The sequence below is a fragment of the Rhinatrema bivittatum genome, chromosome 2, assembly GCF_901001135.1.
Source record: "Rhinatrema bivittatum chromosome 2, aRhiBiv1.1, whole genome shotgun sequence".
NCBI lineage: Eukaryota > Metazoa > Chordata > Amphibia > Gymnophiona > Rhinatrematidae > Rhinatrema > Rhinatrema bivittatum.
The window spans coordinates 58,416,676-58,433,778 of record NC_042616.1 but is presented as its reverse complement, the minus strand read 5'-3'; the positions used below and the strand labels follow the sequence as shown (position 1 = coordinate 58,433,778).

Here is a 17,103-nt window from a genome sequence, read left to right as displayed (position 1 = left end):
GCTTCAGCCCCGATTTGATCTTGGGAGCCTCAGACCAATATCTTGGATAAAGAGATGCTTCATCAGTTTCACCTCGCGCATCCTTTGAAACCTAAGTCTGGTACCCGAAGAGGAGATCGCCCTTTGAAGGGGGGTACTGTTGCGACCATCGCTGCTCAACGCCCTCACTTCGCCCTCTTTACCTCTGTGGTGACTCCCTCCGGGTCTGATGGATGGTTAGCAGCCGCGGCGTCTTCCTGCCATCTCCCTCCGACATCCCCGGACCAGCACGACGCTGTGGATCCATCATGTTGCCTGATGATATAGGGCGCGCACGTGTCCGATTGATGTACCAGCTAGGGCACGAATCTCGGGGGTGTCCCCCTGAATTGACGTCATCCGCTTCCAATATAAAAGGTCTCAGTAAACGCTAACAGATTGAGTTGGCAAGGACACGGACTCGGACACGGACAAGAATACGGACTCGTTACGGATTCGTCCAAGCTACTCTGCCTCCTCGGACTTACCAGGGGTACCCGCTCCTCGGGGGCCCCACTCTCTTTTCTTTATTTTAGATTGCAGATAGGAACCGGTACTCACTCCTTGAGGGCCCATGTTCCTGGATACTCTGAAGATTCTCTACTGCCTGAAAGCTATCACAGATACAGACATTTGTGAGTTACCTTTGCTCTCTCAGAGCTTTCCCTGGAACCGGGTACTCGCTCCTCGAGGGCCTAACCCTTTCCAGCTACTGAGCATCTTTAAGACCTATGTGAGTTTTGTCATCTAGTTCTGGCTATGAACACAGCATACCCTGTCTACTCACTATTTACAGTCTTTCTACAGTTCAGCAACCCTGGGATCGCTGTTCCAGTACCTGAGGGACTTCAGCCCTGCCAGGCATATCAGCTCACTACTGCCACCTCTGGTGGTTCTACTAACCTGTCTAATAAAAGAACTATCTGTGTCTGTCTCCATACCCAGCCTAGCCGGTGGTCCCTCTCAGGATATCTTCCTGGGGGCGCAGTCATCTGCCATTGGCCCAAGGATCCACCTATCTACATTCCTCTGCAGCACGGTGCTCTCTCCAAGCACTCCGTTGGTAACAGATTGCTACTCCTCATCAGAAGTCTTCAGCTACAGATTCATAACAGATTGCTACTCCGCAGTCTATACCTTAACAGTTTGTTAACTCCTCCCTCTACAGGAGCCATTCATACAGATTGCTACTCCTCACGGAGGATCCTCACAGATTGTTAACTCCTCCTACCTCAGTTCCTAACAGATTGCTAACTCCCTAGCAGATTCTCTACAGAGCTACAACAAGATTGCTAACTCCGCCTATGGAGTATAACAGAATACTAACTCCTCCTGGAGTTCCACAACAAGATTGATAACTCCTCCCTCCTCGAGAGCTGATTTATAACACTTGCTAACTCGTAGGTAGCTCAGACTGGCTGGCTCAAATACACACAGGCAGATGACGTCATGCTGAGGGGACGCCCTCGAGGTTCCCTCCATGACGTTTATAAGATGTGGCCTGGCACAAGCGCGTGCCCTAGGTAATCCCCGATTCAAGATGGCGGACGGGATTGCCCACGCTGTCCCAGGAATGTTGGGGAGAGCGGCATGCAGAGGCAGAGGTCGCCAATTGTCTGAGAATTACTGTTGCAGGAAAAAAGGAGGTGAACAACAGAGGTCGCAGCCATTTGCGACCAATGGGCGAAACAGTACCCCCCTTCTTAGGGCCCTTCCCAGGGGGTTTCAGCTTCCTTGGATGAGTTAGATGAAATTGATGAATCAAATCCTTGTCAAAGATATTTTTAGCAGACCCCCAGGTATTTTCCTCTGGCCCATATCCTTCTCAGGATATGAGGTACTCCCAATGCTTCCCACGTTTGTGAATATCGAGAATGTCCTCCACTTGGCAGGGCCGCCATCAGGAATTTTGAGGCCCCATACAGCCAAAATGTCTGGGCCACAAGCATTCAGTGGATAAAGTATATGCAACAATGTTTATACCTATGTGTAAACTCCACCATAGGTGTAAAAAAATAAAAACAAGTCAACAAACTCAAATCACTTAGATAAATGCACAGTATCTGAGAAATCCAGTGGGTTCTATCCAATAAAGCAGTTCAGTGTGAGTACTGAATTGTGTCCATCTTGACTCATAGTGGAAATAACAGCAAATTCAGGTTTATGAAGCAATCAGTCTTCTTACTTTCTGATTTGCAAAATCTTTAATTAAGTCTTTGTAACTGAGTTGTCTGGCAAGCTCATGCTCAATAGAGAGAATTGCCAGGCCGTTTAGACGTTGTTCACTCATTGTAGAACGCAGATAGTTCTTGATTGATGAAAGTTTGCTAAATGCCCTCTCTCCTTCCGCCACTGAAAGTGGGAGGGTGGTGAAAATCCGAAGAACAATACACACCTCTCCGAATATTCCTTGAAGCTCTAGTTTGTAGATTGAGTTAAGCAAATCTAAGGGACCCATGTCTTCTGGAAATGTCGCTTCGTACACTTTCCGAAGATGTTGCAGCTCACTGAGTAAAGATGATGTAAAATCTTCAGGGTATGCTGAGATCAATTCCTCAGTCGATGCCATCAGATCTTCTTCACTCATTGTTCTCACTTTTAAGATTGGAGAAAATAGCTTGCAGACTTCCTCCATAGACTGGAAGCGTTGATGAAGGTCAGAAATTATTGTGTCCATTGCCACAAGGAAGACATTAGCTTTAAAATGATCTTCAGGATCTATTGCATCATGATGCCTTGAATTTATTTGCCGCAATTGTTGAGGGTTCAGTAGTTCCTTGGGAATCTCCATGCAATCTGCCACAGCTTTAGCTTCAGAAAGTAAAACAGGCCACTTTTCTCGAAGCAGTTTCATCTCTTCAGAGAGAGCTTTAATGTTAGCGACACCAATTTCCATAGAAATAGACCTTGATTGAAGTATTTTGTTTCCCTCCTCGAAGCTGGTAAGCACTTTTACCCAGAATGTTGCTAAAACCACTGCCCGAAAGGATAAAAAATAGTCATATAGACCTTGGGCATCTGAATGCGCATCATTTGTGAGTTTTCTGGATGCAAGAACTTTTTCCAGAGCCTTTAAAATGCTTGGCAGATTCTGCGCAATTGGACGTACAGCCTCTATTCTTGAACTCCACCGAGTGTCACTTAAACCATGCAGGGACCTTCCAACTTCTTCAATCAATGTGTTCCATCTTGCAGGGCTGCTACTGAACAGAACATATAACCTGTTAACACTTCCAAAAAAGGTCTTCATTTCAGGGCAGCTTGCGGCTGCATGCACTCCCACAAAGTTTAAAGAATGTGCAGCACAGGGACAAAAAATAGCTGTTGGGTATGTCTCCTGGATTTTGGCTCTTACACCTTTAATTCTGCCAGACATGTTGGCACCATTGTCATATCCCTGTCCTCTGCAGTCTTTAAGGTCAATGGCATGTTCATTCAACCTAAACATGATCATGTCTGCAATTTCTTTTCCAGTCTTCTGAAAAAAATCAAAAAATTCAATGAATCTTTCCCGAATGTTCCATTTTCCGTCTTGGGGCTTTCTGTAAACGTATCGTAAAACGATTGCATTCTGTTCCGTATGTGAAGAATCAGGTGTAGAATCACATATTATTGAAAAGTATATTGCTTCTTTCCTTTCTGACAATATAGAATTCAGGACATGTTTTCCACAAATATTAATGAATTCGTTTTGTGTGGCCCAAGACAGATAATGAGCTGAAAGTTTCTTTCCCTTTTCCTGACTAGCTTTGACTTTTTCCAAATGCTCTCTCAGTAAATTATCATATCTTGCCAAGATTTCCAAAGTTCCCAAAAAATTGCCATTATGGATTTCTCCAATTCTTTGAGAACTTCCTCTGAACGCCATGTTTCTTGAAGCCAGATGCAATGTGACATCCAGAAGTCTTTCTAAAAGAGCTATAAACTTATCGGCTTCCTTCGACAAATTTCTTTGAATCTCATAGTCAACACCATGACCACCTATAGAATTTTGAAGTGTTCTCCACCTCCAGTAGTTCCTTCTGTGCTGTGAAGAGTGTTCATGCTCTGGCAACTTTATGTACAACCGATGCCACTTGTGCTTCGATGGATCAAAACCATCCTTCCTACTAAGCATGCTTCCTGTTTTACATATAGAGTCATTAGTAAATGCCATGCAAGTTACACAATACAGTACTTTATTGCTTGGACTCCATCTCAGCCAATCTCTTAAAATCTTCTCACGTCCATTTGATGACTTGGCATATAGAAGAAAATCACTGAAAGAACGAGTGTCAGCATCTTTAGGTAGTGATTGTGCCATATTCTTTAATTGCTCGACATTGAAAAGTCCAGAAAGGACAATCTTCTCTCTTTCTTTGTCTTTGAGGACATCTGGCCATAGTGCTGGGTCTTTCCAGTCAATTTCTTCCTCGTGTGACTGTTCTATTGAAGTTGTGTTTAGGGCAACATCGTCATTCTCAGGGTAGGAACTTGCATTTGTGCAGGAAGGTGTTTCTTCTTCCACCTCTGTACAAACACGGGATGTCACAATTTGGTCTGAAGACGAATCTTCATCTATAATGACAGGTCTTTTCGGTGACGAGGTGCAGGACCGTGTGTCTGCATCGTCTTCTGATACTGCACATGGTGGCATACTACACAATGTTTCAGCCTCTTCTTCTATCACTGAAGAAATGCTCACAGGTGCAGCTACCTGACAGGATGAAGTAGTCGGCTCAACTGTTTCATGAGAAGCTTCTGTTTGCATTTCCTGAACTTCATCTCCCCTGTCACTTTGTGGCTTTTGAAAGTACTGTTGTATGAGTTTTTTTTTCTTCAACTTTTCCTCTTCTTCTTTACGCTCTCTTTTCTGCTTCCGTTTTTAAGAGCCAGATTTGTGATGGTACATTCTTTGGGGTTATCAGAATTTACTAGAGACAAATAATGAACATTTGCTAGTAATCAAGGTCTATGATAAACTGCTTACTATGTATAAGGCCGTGTTCCAACTGTGTTCTATATAACAAAGAAAGTCTGTTGCAAAATCATTTTAGTAGCTGCTGCTTATAATAAAAAAATGCATTTAATCAAGAAAAGAGAAAAAAAGTGCTTCTCGCACATAAAAAACTGTCTTACTATGCTTTGGGCCTTCCCGATCATACACATTATGTGCTTGATTACGGAAGCCGAAAATTCAATGTAAACCCTCCCTCATGTGGCCATTCATTCAGCGGTTGACTTGTTAGGCCTAGTTCACACTAATAAATAGATAATGCACCAGCCCCCCAGTAATAAATAGATAATACACCAGACGTCCCCCCAGTAATAAATAGATAATGCACCAGCTCCCCCCAGTAATAAATAGATAATGCACCAGACGTCCCCCCAGTAATAAATAGATAATGCACCGGCAAAACAAACTTGTTACTTACCCTTTGCGCTCCGGGGACTCCGCGGCTCCTCGGCCTCCAGCTAGCAAGCAGACAGCGACGGCCCGCGCGCTTTGCCGGCGCATACTGTCTGACGCGGCGGTGACGTCACAGCCGCGTCAGACAGTGAACGCTGGCAGGACAGAGCGCGCGGACGAGTCTCTGTCTGCGGTGCTCTGTAAATCAATGCTATGTGTGTCTAAAAGACACGCATAGCATTGATTCTCTCCCTTCTCTGGGGCCCGCACCCAGGGCCGGCTCCAGGTTTCAGTAGGCCCCTGGGCGACAGACTGTCGGAGAGAGCCTCAGTGGGCCTCTTTGCCATGAACTAATACATCCCCCAAGCGCACCTGCCGCCTGTCGGCTGCGGGCCCCCATATGTGGCAGTAGATCCTGGGGCCCCATACTGCAGGCCCAAGAATACTGCCCTGATGGTGGCCCTGCCACTTGGTATGTGATGTCTTCTTCGGCATCAAGAGGTTGAGGATCCGGAGTCATGGTAGAAAACTCAGAGAGGATGAGCGTCTTCAAGAGAGATATGTGGAAGGCATTATGTATTTTCATGGAAGTGAATAACTGCAGGCTGTAAGTTACTGGTCCCAGACGATGTAATATGGAGACAGGCCCAATATAGCATGGAGCGAATTGAATAGATGGCAGCTTGAGACGGAGATACTTGGTGCTGAGCCATACTTTGTCTCCTGGTTGAAATTGAGGTGCTGCTCTGTGATGAGAATCATAACATTTCTTGACCCGTTAACCCGTTTTTTGAAGGAGGCCCTTGGTCTGGTTCCAGAGTTGATGGAGTTCTTCAGCCAAAGCCTGGGCTGCAGGTGATGAAACCGACAGAGGTATTGGTAAAGGAGGTAATGGCTGCCGACCATACACAATTTGGCAAGGTGTAGATCCAGTAGCAGCTGAGGGATGCAAATTCAAAGTGAACTCTGCCCAGGGAAGTAATTCTGCCCAGTCGCTTTGTCAGGAGTTGACGTAGGAGCGAAGGAACTGCTTAAGTGTGCGATTTGTTCTTTCGGTTTGACCATTTGACTGAGGATGGTATGCTGACGTTAGGTCTAAAGAAATATCAAATTTCTTACACAGGGCCCTCTAGAATTTAGCCATGAACCGATAGGATATGCTTTGACATGCCGTGCAGGCAGAATATATGTTATATAAACAGCTTGGCTAATTCTGGGGCAGATGGCAACCCCGGTAAGGCCACGAAGTGCGCCATTTTCAAGAAACGATCAACTGTGACCCATATGGTGTTGTTTCCACTTGAGATGGGCAGGTCAACGACAAAATCCGTCGCAATGTGTGTCCAAGGTTCTTCTGGCACTGGTAAAGACTGGAGGAGACCCCAAGGGCGACCAGCCGGAGGCTTCTGTCTTGCGCAAGTGGCACAAGATTCCATGTACATGCATACATCCTCCTTCATTGAAGGCCACCAATAATACCGCTGTAATGTGGATAGCATACGGAATTGCCCAGGGTGATCGGCTAAGCAGGAATCATGAGCCCATTTCCGAAGTTTCTTTCTCAGGCTTTGGGGCACCACTGTCTTCCCAGCTGGAACAGAATGAGTAGCAGCCAGCATCACCTTCTCAGGGCTGATGATACGGCGAGGTTCGTCAGGAACATCCTCTGGAGTGAAAGAGCGCGAGAGGGCATCTGCGCTGGCATTCTTGTCAGCAGGATGGTACTTGAGCAGGAAGTCAAACCGGTTAAAAAACAAGGACCATCGAGCTTGTCGATGATTCAGTTGCTGCGCATGACACAGATATTCCAAATTTTTGTGGTCCATGTATACAGTTATCTGATGTTGTGCCCCCTCAAGCCACAGACGCCACTCATCAAATGCTAGCTTAATAGACAACAACTCTTTATCTCCTATACCATAATTCCTCTCGGCTGGAGTAAAACGCCGGGAAAAAAAAGAACAAGGGTGCAGTGTCTGAGTATCACTGTTCTGGCTGAGCACGGCTCCTACTCTGACATCGGAGGCATCAACCTCGACTGAATCATCGACAAGCTCAATGGTCCTTGTTTTTTAACCGGTTTGACTTCCTGCTCAAGTATTTTTTATATTTCTTTAGCCGTCGAGGGTCCGGGTGGCGAAGGCAAGGTTTTTTGAGGAAAGCTTCTTTGAGGGTCTGAAAGGCAGCAACTGCTTCAGGTGACCACTGTGAAGGGTTGGCTCCTTTCTTAGTCATGACAGTGAGTGGTGCCGTTAAGGTGGAGTAGTGCGGGATGAATGTGCGATAATAGTTGGTGAAGCTGAGGAAGCGACAGAGTGCTTTTAGGCCAGTGGGTTGAGGCCAGTCCTGTATGCTTTTGGTTTTTTGTGGCTCCATCTGGAACCCTCTGCTGGACACCACATAACCCAAAAAAGGAACAGACTCTTGATGGAAGGCACATTTTTCAAGCTTAGCGTAGAGACGGTTATCCCATAGTCTCTGCAGAACTCTGGTGACATCCACTTGATGGCTTTGCTGATCTTGGGAAAAAAATCAGTATGCCTGCAGGAGTCTGCAGGAGGTCTGCAGGAGTAGTGAGCTCCCGTGTACTGGCTTCAGAATATGATTTCTTAGCTTGTGTTCCTAGGCAGTCAATTAAACCTTTTCTCCAGCTTTAGATACCAGAGAAAACTAAGTTCTTGAATGCCAAACAACATTTCTTAGATTGATGAACAGTTCAACGCTCACTGAGAAAGGCAAGGCACCAAGAATACAAGAATAGCCGTATAGATAGCAGAGCCTGATACAGCTGTTCAGAATCTCTAGATTCCCCAGTAGCCAGAGGGAGGCGACCGCAACTGTCCTAGAAGCTGTGGATACTAGTGGTAAAAAGCGATGCTTGTAGGAGGATTCAGGATGATCCTTTTCCCCAGCTGGCATAAAAAAAACCTCCAGGAAAAACTCAGTCCCAGTCTGCTGTGGGTCAAGGGACCAATAGGAAGGAAGAAGAACATAACAGGGAGAGAAAGGGCAAAGGAAGAGGACAGGGTCCAGTTAGGAAGTTTAAAACATTCGAACAGCGACTAACAATAACCAATCAGGCAAGGGCATAAAAACCCTGCAGAAAATCTGAGCTATGCAATTTCACAGGATGACACAGGATGACAGTGTAATAAAGAAACATATACTACACACACACTCCGTGGAGACAGAACATTCTGTCTGCTCAAAGACAGGCACAGTGGGAATTCGATGTGGCATTTTTTTATTAGGAGAAACATTGTCATTTTCTTTGGTCCCTTATCTCTGCTAGGCCAGGCCTCATGACCTAGTGTTCCCAGGATATGGAGGCGGCAGTATACCTTCTCCATACACAACCTGGCTGGAGCAGTAGCCTCAGTGTCTTTGCAGCTTGATAGAGAAATTCTGGATTTTACTTTCAGGTAATTTTTTTTTCCCTTGGATCCCCTGGTCTTGTCTCGTCTTGAGGAGGGAAAATGCCCTCCGCCTTTGAGAAGGACGAGGATGGAAGGAGATTTGCCACTCCCTCTCACACCTCATTGAGTATTTTTGTGGAGATTTTTTTTTTGTTTGTTTGTTTTTGTTTCGGAAGGAGGTTTGCTGAAACCCTTCCTGCCTAAGAGTGGGGAAAAAAAGAGAAAAGTTATTTTTTTTTTTCCCTGCTGCCTGAACCTTTCACTCTGAAAGAACCTGTTTACTGTCTGAAGAGGTGAACTGTGAGTAAGAGTTGTTGGTCTCCTATAAAGCCCCCACCAGGGGTCTTCATCCCTGGAAAAAGACTGAAGAACTGGTGTTTAGAGAATCTGAAGTACACCTGGACCTCAGGTATTGTGGGACACAGGGACCCCGAAGTAATACGAGACCCCCTGGCCCACCTGAAAGTGTTACTGCTCCGTACTCTGGAGAGTGAGATCAAATCAGAACCCCATTTCTGAGCGACACATTCACAGACAGAGTCACAGAGAAAATTGAGAATAGCTTTGGGACACGGATGTGACTAGAATTAAGTATGTATGGTGCCAATTAATTACTTTTGGACAATCTGCAGTAAACTTTAAGTTGGAAAACCTAGCCAAAGTGTCCTGTCTGTTTCTTTGGCACTTACACCAAGAATCAACCACTGTACCTTGGGCCCTGGAAGCCTATCCTCCTCCCACCCTGGGCTGTTGGAATTTGCAAGGACTCCTACTAGAAATTTGCGTTCTCCCACCCGGGGCCTGCTAGAAATTCCATCCCACAAACTGCAGGCGACACGGGAGAGATCTTTTTCATTGTTGTCCCTGAATTTTTGGAATTCTCTCCCCATCCATCTACAGCTAGAGACTGACACAAAGAAATTCAGGGCTGAGTTTAAAAAAACTTACTTGTACAGATCAGCATTTTTGTAATTATGCTGTTTATTCTTTATAGAAAGACTCTTAATCGGGCAGGCGTTATTTGTTCTGATAGTTTAGTCTCTGTTTGCAATATGTGTTTTTATGCGATTAGGTACAAATCTTTGTAAATCGCTCAGCCTTATGCTCCGAGCGATTCATACATTGTTTTTTGAAATATAGTTTTTATTACATATGACGTTAAACTTACATCCACTAGAGTTCAACAACAATCCACACAATCATTAACATATATATCATAACACACTGTATGCTCGGTCGATCATAAGAAGGATTTTTAACTTATAGAACTCCCAGAAGACAATTGGATCTGTCAGGTTTTAAGTTTTCCATATGTTGGAACCTTCCTCCCCCCCCCCCTCCCATCTCTCCCTCCCTTCCCTTCCTGGCACTCAACCATAATGCCGGTCAGAGAGAGGAAGGTTATGCCATAATTCAAGGTGTTTTAGTAATTTTTGTTTTAAAGGACCCACATTAAGTGCATATATTCTCTGAGGATCAGCTGGAATTTTCACTCCCAAATATTTAAGATCAGAGGAGACCCATTTCAATGGGAAGGTGCCCGGCCATTGGTGGGTCAGCCACCCAGTTATATCTAGTGCCTCCGATTTCTCTGTGTTAACTTTTAGACCCGCAAATCTGCCAAATTCAAACTGAATATTCAATACCTCTGGTAAAGCAGCAATCGGATTGGTTAAGAAAACAAGCATGTCATCTGCAAAGGCAGCAACTGTGAACTGTGTGTGAGAGCCGCCATACCCTTTTATGATCTGTGAACTTCCTGTTTTACGTAAAAGGGGGTCCAAGGCCAGGACAGAGGGCAGTCCTGCCTCACTCCTCTCTTAATAGGTATGGCATCTGACAGAGAATTGTTAACTAGGAGGAAGGAGTCAGGGGATTGATATAAGAGTTGAATCCCCTGCAAAATAGCCCCTTGTAATCCAAATCTTCGCAGTACTGAAAACATGTATTCCCACGAAACTCTGTCAAAGGCTTTTTCAGAGTCAAAGCCAATTGCCATAGAGAGGGAGCCAGAGCGTCTAGTAGCCTCAATGGCCAAAATAAGTTTGATAACATTTGCTCCAGGGTTTCTGCCTTTCACAAACCCAGTCTGAAAAGGGGGAAATGAGATCTGGGAGAACGGAGCTTAGACGCTGCGCCAAAATGCGCGCATACATTTTCAAGTCACAATTTAAAAGAGAAATCGGCCTGTATGAGGCCGCTTGTAAAGGGTCCTTCCCTGGCTTGGGAAGTATCGTTATAAAGGCCTTATTAAAATCAGAAGGAAGGGGGGCGCTGTTTCCGGCGGATGCGTGCAGTCGCATAAAGCCTTCACTCCGTTCACCAGATTGCTAGAAACCCCGCTGGAAGCGGTAAAACAGCGCGAAATCGCCGTTTTTTTTTTACCCAAACTGTGCGGAAACCCTCTCCTGTTTGTGGGTATGGCTACAAAAAGAAAGACCACAGACCTGCGGCAATTTTCGTTTGAAAAGTCGGCGGCCCTGTCGAGTCAAGATGGCGGCGCGGAGCCCGCCGCAGCGGGGGGAACAACAACTCTCCTCGAATCAGAGCACAACGGGGCACAGAGCGGCAGCGAGGATACTCCCGACCCAGCACTGCTTACCAGAGCGGAGGCCAGGACATGGTTTATGGAAATCAGAGCAGATTTAAAACAGCATCGTGCAGACATCATGGCGTCCGTGGCAGATCTGAAGGAGGATCTTGCTGCATTAGGGCACAGAGTGGATGAAAATGAAACAAGGATTGATGCACATGGTGACTCTATAAACACGCTGGCTAGCCAGCAGGCTGCTGCTTCTTCTGCAATTTTGGATCTTCAGAACAAGGTTGAAGATTTAGAGAACAGAAATAGGCGCAACAACTTACGCATAAGGGGCGTGCCGGAGACACCAGAGTTTGCGGAGGTGGAAGAGGTAGCACTCCAGATCTGTCAGCATATCCTGCTTCAAGGAACGGAGGGTGAACAGGCTAGTACCTTGGTACCGGCGGTAATTCAGTTTGAAAGAGCGCATAGGGCGCTAGGTCCTAGAGCGGACCAACGGCCCAGAGACATTGTGTTGTGCTTTTCAAGTTTTCCTATCAAAGAGAGGATCTATCTTTTGGCTAGAAAGATGAAAGTCATTCATTGGAAAAATCACGCCATATCTATATTTCAAGATCTGTCACCAGTCACGCTGAGGAAACGATACGAGCTGCGTGAGGTTACGGCTCAATTGAGAGAGCGGAACGTCAAATATCGATGGACATTTCCCTTCGGACTTCATTTTCAGATCCAGGGAACCAGCTATAAGGTTACCACAGTGGCTGAAGCAGCAATGGCGTTCATGAAAGCCCAACTTCCTGTCACATTTCAGCACATCGATGGACAGACTCAACAGAAGAAGCTGGACAATGCACCGCGATGGCAAAGGGCGAATAAAGGGGGCAGGAGGCTTCGGAGACAAGCAGAACAGAAGGGGCCGGCAGAGCAGGAGCTCGGCTGAGGAGGCCAGGCCAACAGGACTATTGTGGTTCTACTGGGACTAAGGTTTGATGCAGTGGCTGGGTAGTCAGATGCCACTACTGGTTCTCGCTGCATAGGCATTAATGTTACTGTTACTTACGTTTATTGCTGTTCGGGAGGGGGCACATATGGGTAGAGCGTGCTCTACACAATGGTTACTTGAAGGGGTTTTTATATTCTCATACATTGTATATGATATAAGGGTGGGGCAGAGTGGTGATGGGATTAGTGCGCACCGTGCGAAACCACCGACCTCCGGAGGAGAGGTATCCCGTGGAGGATTGCAGGGATACAGTAGGATTTCTTGGGGGGAATGCTGGAGTTTTTGTATGCATGTTTGGGTATGGATTTGTACAAATGGATCCACACATCTTAGCTATCCACATCAACATATCTCACACTGGTCATAGTACATTGGCAACCAAGGGAGAAGGGAGTGGAAAAGCTTGTGATAGGATCTGGTTGACTACTGACAGTATAGATGGCGACTACAATTTTGTCTTTAAATGTTAAGGGGCTTAACACGCCAAGGAAGCGGTCTCTTCTGAGACGAGAGCTGCAGAGACAACAGGCGGATATTGTGTTTATTCAAGAAACACATGTACGAAGGCACCACCAGCGCCTTCTATGCTTCCCTAATTACACTACGGCACACTGGGCAGCTAGTACAAAAACCTCCAAATACACAGGGGTGGGGGTGTTGATAGCACCCACATTCGTTCACGACGAACTTTACCACATGTATGACGCTCAAGGTCGCTATATTTTGATTAAATTGAGAGTGGGAAAACAGGTGTATACGTTACTCAATGTATATTTCCCCAATGCACAAAAAGCTCCCTTTATAGATGTACTCCATACTTTATTGCTACAGCATTTGGAGGGGGATTTAATTATGGGCGGGGACTTTAACTTTGTTCAGAACCCATCTAGGGACTCCAGTTCTGGGAAACTACATGATCAGGGGACTCGTAAGAGATGGATCCAATTCTTAGAAGATTGGGGGTTGGTGGATATATGGAGGGAGAGGTTTCCCACTTCTCGATCCTACACCTTCTTCTCCAGTGCACACAGCACCTATACTAGAATAGATCATTTTTTTCTCTCTAAGACACTACAAACTTTAGTTGATAAAACAGAAATAGATGTTATCACATGGTCCGACCATGCTCCCATATGGCTCAAGTGCACCTTTACCGGTACGGACAAAGGGTTTCGATCCTGGCGGCTTAATGACTCTCTGCTCACAGATGCAGCTTTTTGTGGTCAAGTAGAACAATTATTGAAGGATTATTTTGATACTAACCAAACAGAAGGCATGTCACCGTTAACAGTATGGGAGTGCTCCAAGGCAGTGGTCAGGGGGGCATGCATAGCTAGGGCGGCCCATTGCAATAAATTGAGGGACAGACAACGTAGTCAATGGACACAAGAATTAAATACCTTGACGCAATTACACAGCCGGACTCAGTCCGCTTCGACCTATCACCAGATAGTACGGATACGGGATCAACTGAGAGCACTAGAGGATACTGCAATTAGCCATCAACTCATGCTATTGAAACAGCAGTATTTTGAAGGGGGGAACAAGGCGGGAAAATTTCTTGCTCGCCAACTTAAATCGGCTCAGGCTCGCATGGTGATAGCTAAACTCCAGACCGCGCACGGGCCCATATCCACTTCATCAGAGGACATTTGAAGTAACTTTACGGACTTTTACTCGAACCTTTATGCTAGAGATACCGCCATCACTGGGGAGGGCATTACTAGCTATCTGGAAGAAGTACAACTTCCAAAGCTCACTGAGCAACAGAAAAATGGGTTGGACAAGATCATTGAGCCGGGCGAAGTGGAGGCCCCTATAAAGAAGCTTAAGCCGGGCAAAGCTCCAGGGTTGGACGGATTCACTGGTTTGTACTATAGGAAATTTATGACCTTGTTGGTGGAGCCTCTAACGGACGCCTTTAATTCCCTGCTAGGGGACACTTTTTTTTACCAGGGATTGCAACACTGCGGGTATCACCGTATTAGCAAAGCCGGGCAGGGATCCTACGAAGTGCAGTTCCTACAGACCCATTTCCTGCGGCTAGACTTAATAAGATACTTCCTGGGTTGATCCATAATGACCAAGTGGGGTTTGTACCAGGCAGATTAGCGGCGGACAATGTTCGCAGGAAAGTGGATATAGTGGATGTGGTTCAACATCAAGGCATACCTGCAGTGTTGCTAGCTCTGGATGCAGAGAAAGCCTTCGATCTTGTTCACTGGGAGTACCTTTTTAAAACTCGGAGACCATGGGTTTTGGGAAATCCTTTTTGCTCTGGGTCCGTAAACTCTATGACCATCCACAGGCACGGGTGAAGGCGAACGGCGGGTATGGAACCCCGTTTCCCATACAGAGGGGTACTAGACAGGGCTGCCCGCTATCACCCCTGTTATTCGCCTTGTTTCTCGAGCCCTTTGCCACAAGAGTTCGAAGAGCTGCGCACATAAAGGGTATTATTGGGGGTTCGGTACATTCAAAAATTTCCCTTTTTGCAGATGACATCATGCTAACCCTGACTGACCCACGGACATCCTTGAAAGGGGTAATGGAAGAGCTCCATAGCTTCTCAGCGATGTCCGCCATGCGGGTCAACTATGAAAAGTCGGAGTTGCTTAATTTGAATTTGCCTCCTGGAGAAGTACGAGAACTGAATTGTACCTTCCCTTTCCTGTGGGCTACCTCCTCCCTTAAATATCTGGGAGTTAGGATTGGACCACATAACCGTCAACTATTTGATTTAAATTATAAACACTAGTCACCAACTTACAAGAGAAGCTTAGAAGATGGGGCAGCCTTGCTCATTCATGGTTGGGGAGATTAGCTATAGTGAAAATGACGGTACTGCCTCGCTTTCTTTACTTTTTTACTACTATACCTATTCAACTAACCACCAAGTGCCTTAAGCAGTGGCAACAAATAATTTGTAGTTTTATTTGGAGGAAAAGACCACCGAGGGTGGCTAGACATATTCTGTATCAACCTAAGAATAGGGGAGGCTTACAAATGCCCAACATAGCCTGGTATTACTATGCGGCCCAATTGCGAGCATTTGTGGCCATACATGACACGCGTGAGATTCCACAATGGGTGCATATTGAGCAAGGACTACTGGGCCATTTCCCCATATCCGCGTTGCCGTGGCAACCACGCTCTACCTGGGGAACTATTAAATATCTCCCGTACGCTCTCTGCACCACTCTGCGCATCTGGGACAGATGGAGGCCTTTGTTGGTAGGGGGGGAGAGATATTCCCTAATGACGCACCTATTTACTAACACAGCCCTACCTTTTCAGGAACGCTCATTAGCTATCAGGCGTTGGATGAGTGCAGGACTTATACGTTTATATCAAGTCACTCAACAAGGACAGATGATACTCAGGGACAAATTATGCACTTTATATTCGGAAGGGACTATTGATTTTTTCCTCTATGCTAGGATTCGTTCCTTTGTTAGCAAGGGGCTTCGGTTGCACATAATGGGGCGGATTTTAAAAGGCGCGCGAATAGCCTACTTTTGTTTGCGCTCCAGGCGCAAACAAAAGTACGCTGGATTTTAGTAGATACGCGCGGAGCCGCGCGTATCTGCTAAAAACCTGGATCGGCGCACGCAAGGCTATGGATTTTGTATAGCCGGCGCGCGCCGAGCCGTGCAGCCTACCCCCATTCCCTCCAAGGCCGCTCCGAAATCGGAGCGGCCTCGGAGGGAACTTTCCTTTGCCCTCCCCTCACCTTCCCCTCCCTTCCCCTACCTAACCCACCCGCCCGGCCCTGTCTAAACCCCCCCCTTACCTTTGTCGGGGGATTTACGCCTCCCAGAGGGAGGCGTAAATCCCCGCGCGCCAGCGGGCCTCCTGCGCGCCGGGCCGCGACCTGGGGGCGGGTACGGAGGGTGCGGCCACGCCCCGGACCGCCCCGGGCCGTAGCCACGCCCCCGTACCCGCCCCCAAAATGCTGCCGACACGCCCCCAAAACGCCGCGACGACCGGGCCCGCCCCCGACACGCCCCCCTCGGAGAACCCCGGGACTTACGCGAGTCCCGGGCTCTGCGCGCGCCGGGAGGCCTATGTAAAATAGGCTTCCCGGCGCGCAGGGCCCTGCTCGCGTAAATCCGCCCGGTTTTGGGCGGATTTACGCGAGCAGGTCTCTGAAAATCCGCCCCAATGCGTACAACTAATACCTTATTTGAAACGCTGTGTCAGCATGCATCGGCTATTAAAGGTATTATTTCTAAAATATACACAATGTTTAATAATGCACGGCCCAGAGAGTCTAAATACCGAGGGTTGTGGGAATCTGACTTTGGGACCCAGTTGGATGATAGCGATTGGGACACTATCTATACCATGGCTCGCAAATGCTCCATCTTAACAGGGCTTCAAGAAAATTGCTATAAAATGATCTATCGTTGGCATTACACGCCTGCTACACTTCATAGGTTCTATTCTTCTATCCCTGATCATTGTTGGCGGGGATGCGGAGCTAGTGGCATGTATTATCATGTTTGGTGGCTGTGCCCACAGATCCGCACCTTCTGGAATGCAGTGTTTCAGTGATTGGCACAGATGTTGCAAGTCACATCTACCATACAGCTTTGGCATGCTCTCTTGGGGCTCCCGTTGTCAGAACATAACACTCAGACACAGAAATTGCTCTTGCAAATTTTTATTGCAGCTAGAGCAGAGATCGCATTACATTGGAAGCAACAGGCAGTGCCAACCTTAGCCAGGGTCC

At 46.7% G+C, this 17,103-nt stretch overlaps 1 protein-coding gene across 1 annotated transcript; it reads right to left on the bottom strand.

The window, feature by feature from the left end:
• Positions 1 to 1,925: 1,925 nt before the first annotated feature.
• On the bottom strand, positions 1,926 to 2,940 carry LOC115083996. Its single transcript, XM_029588225.1, has one exon. The coding sequence runs from the start codon at positions 2,912 to 2,914 to the stop codon at positions 2,180 to 2,182; it is 735 nt and encodes a 244-aa protein (XP_029444085.1). The 5' UTR covers positions 2,915 to 2,940; the 3' UTR covers positions 1,926 to 2,179.
• Between the last annotated feature and the right edge of the window lie 14,163 nt (positions 2,941 to 17,103).

Excerpts from the sequence above, each read along its gene's own strand:
- LOC115083996 (XM_029588225.1), bottom strand. The coding sequence starts at position 2,914 with ATGGAAATTGGTGTCGCTAACATTAAAGCTCTCTCTGAAGAGATGAAA.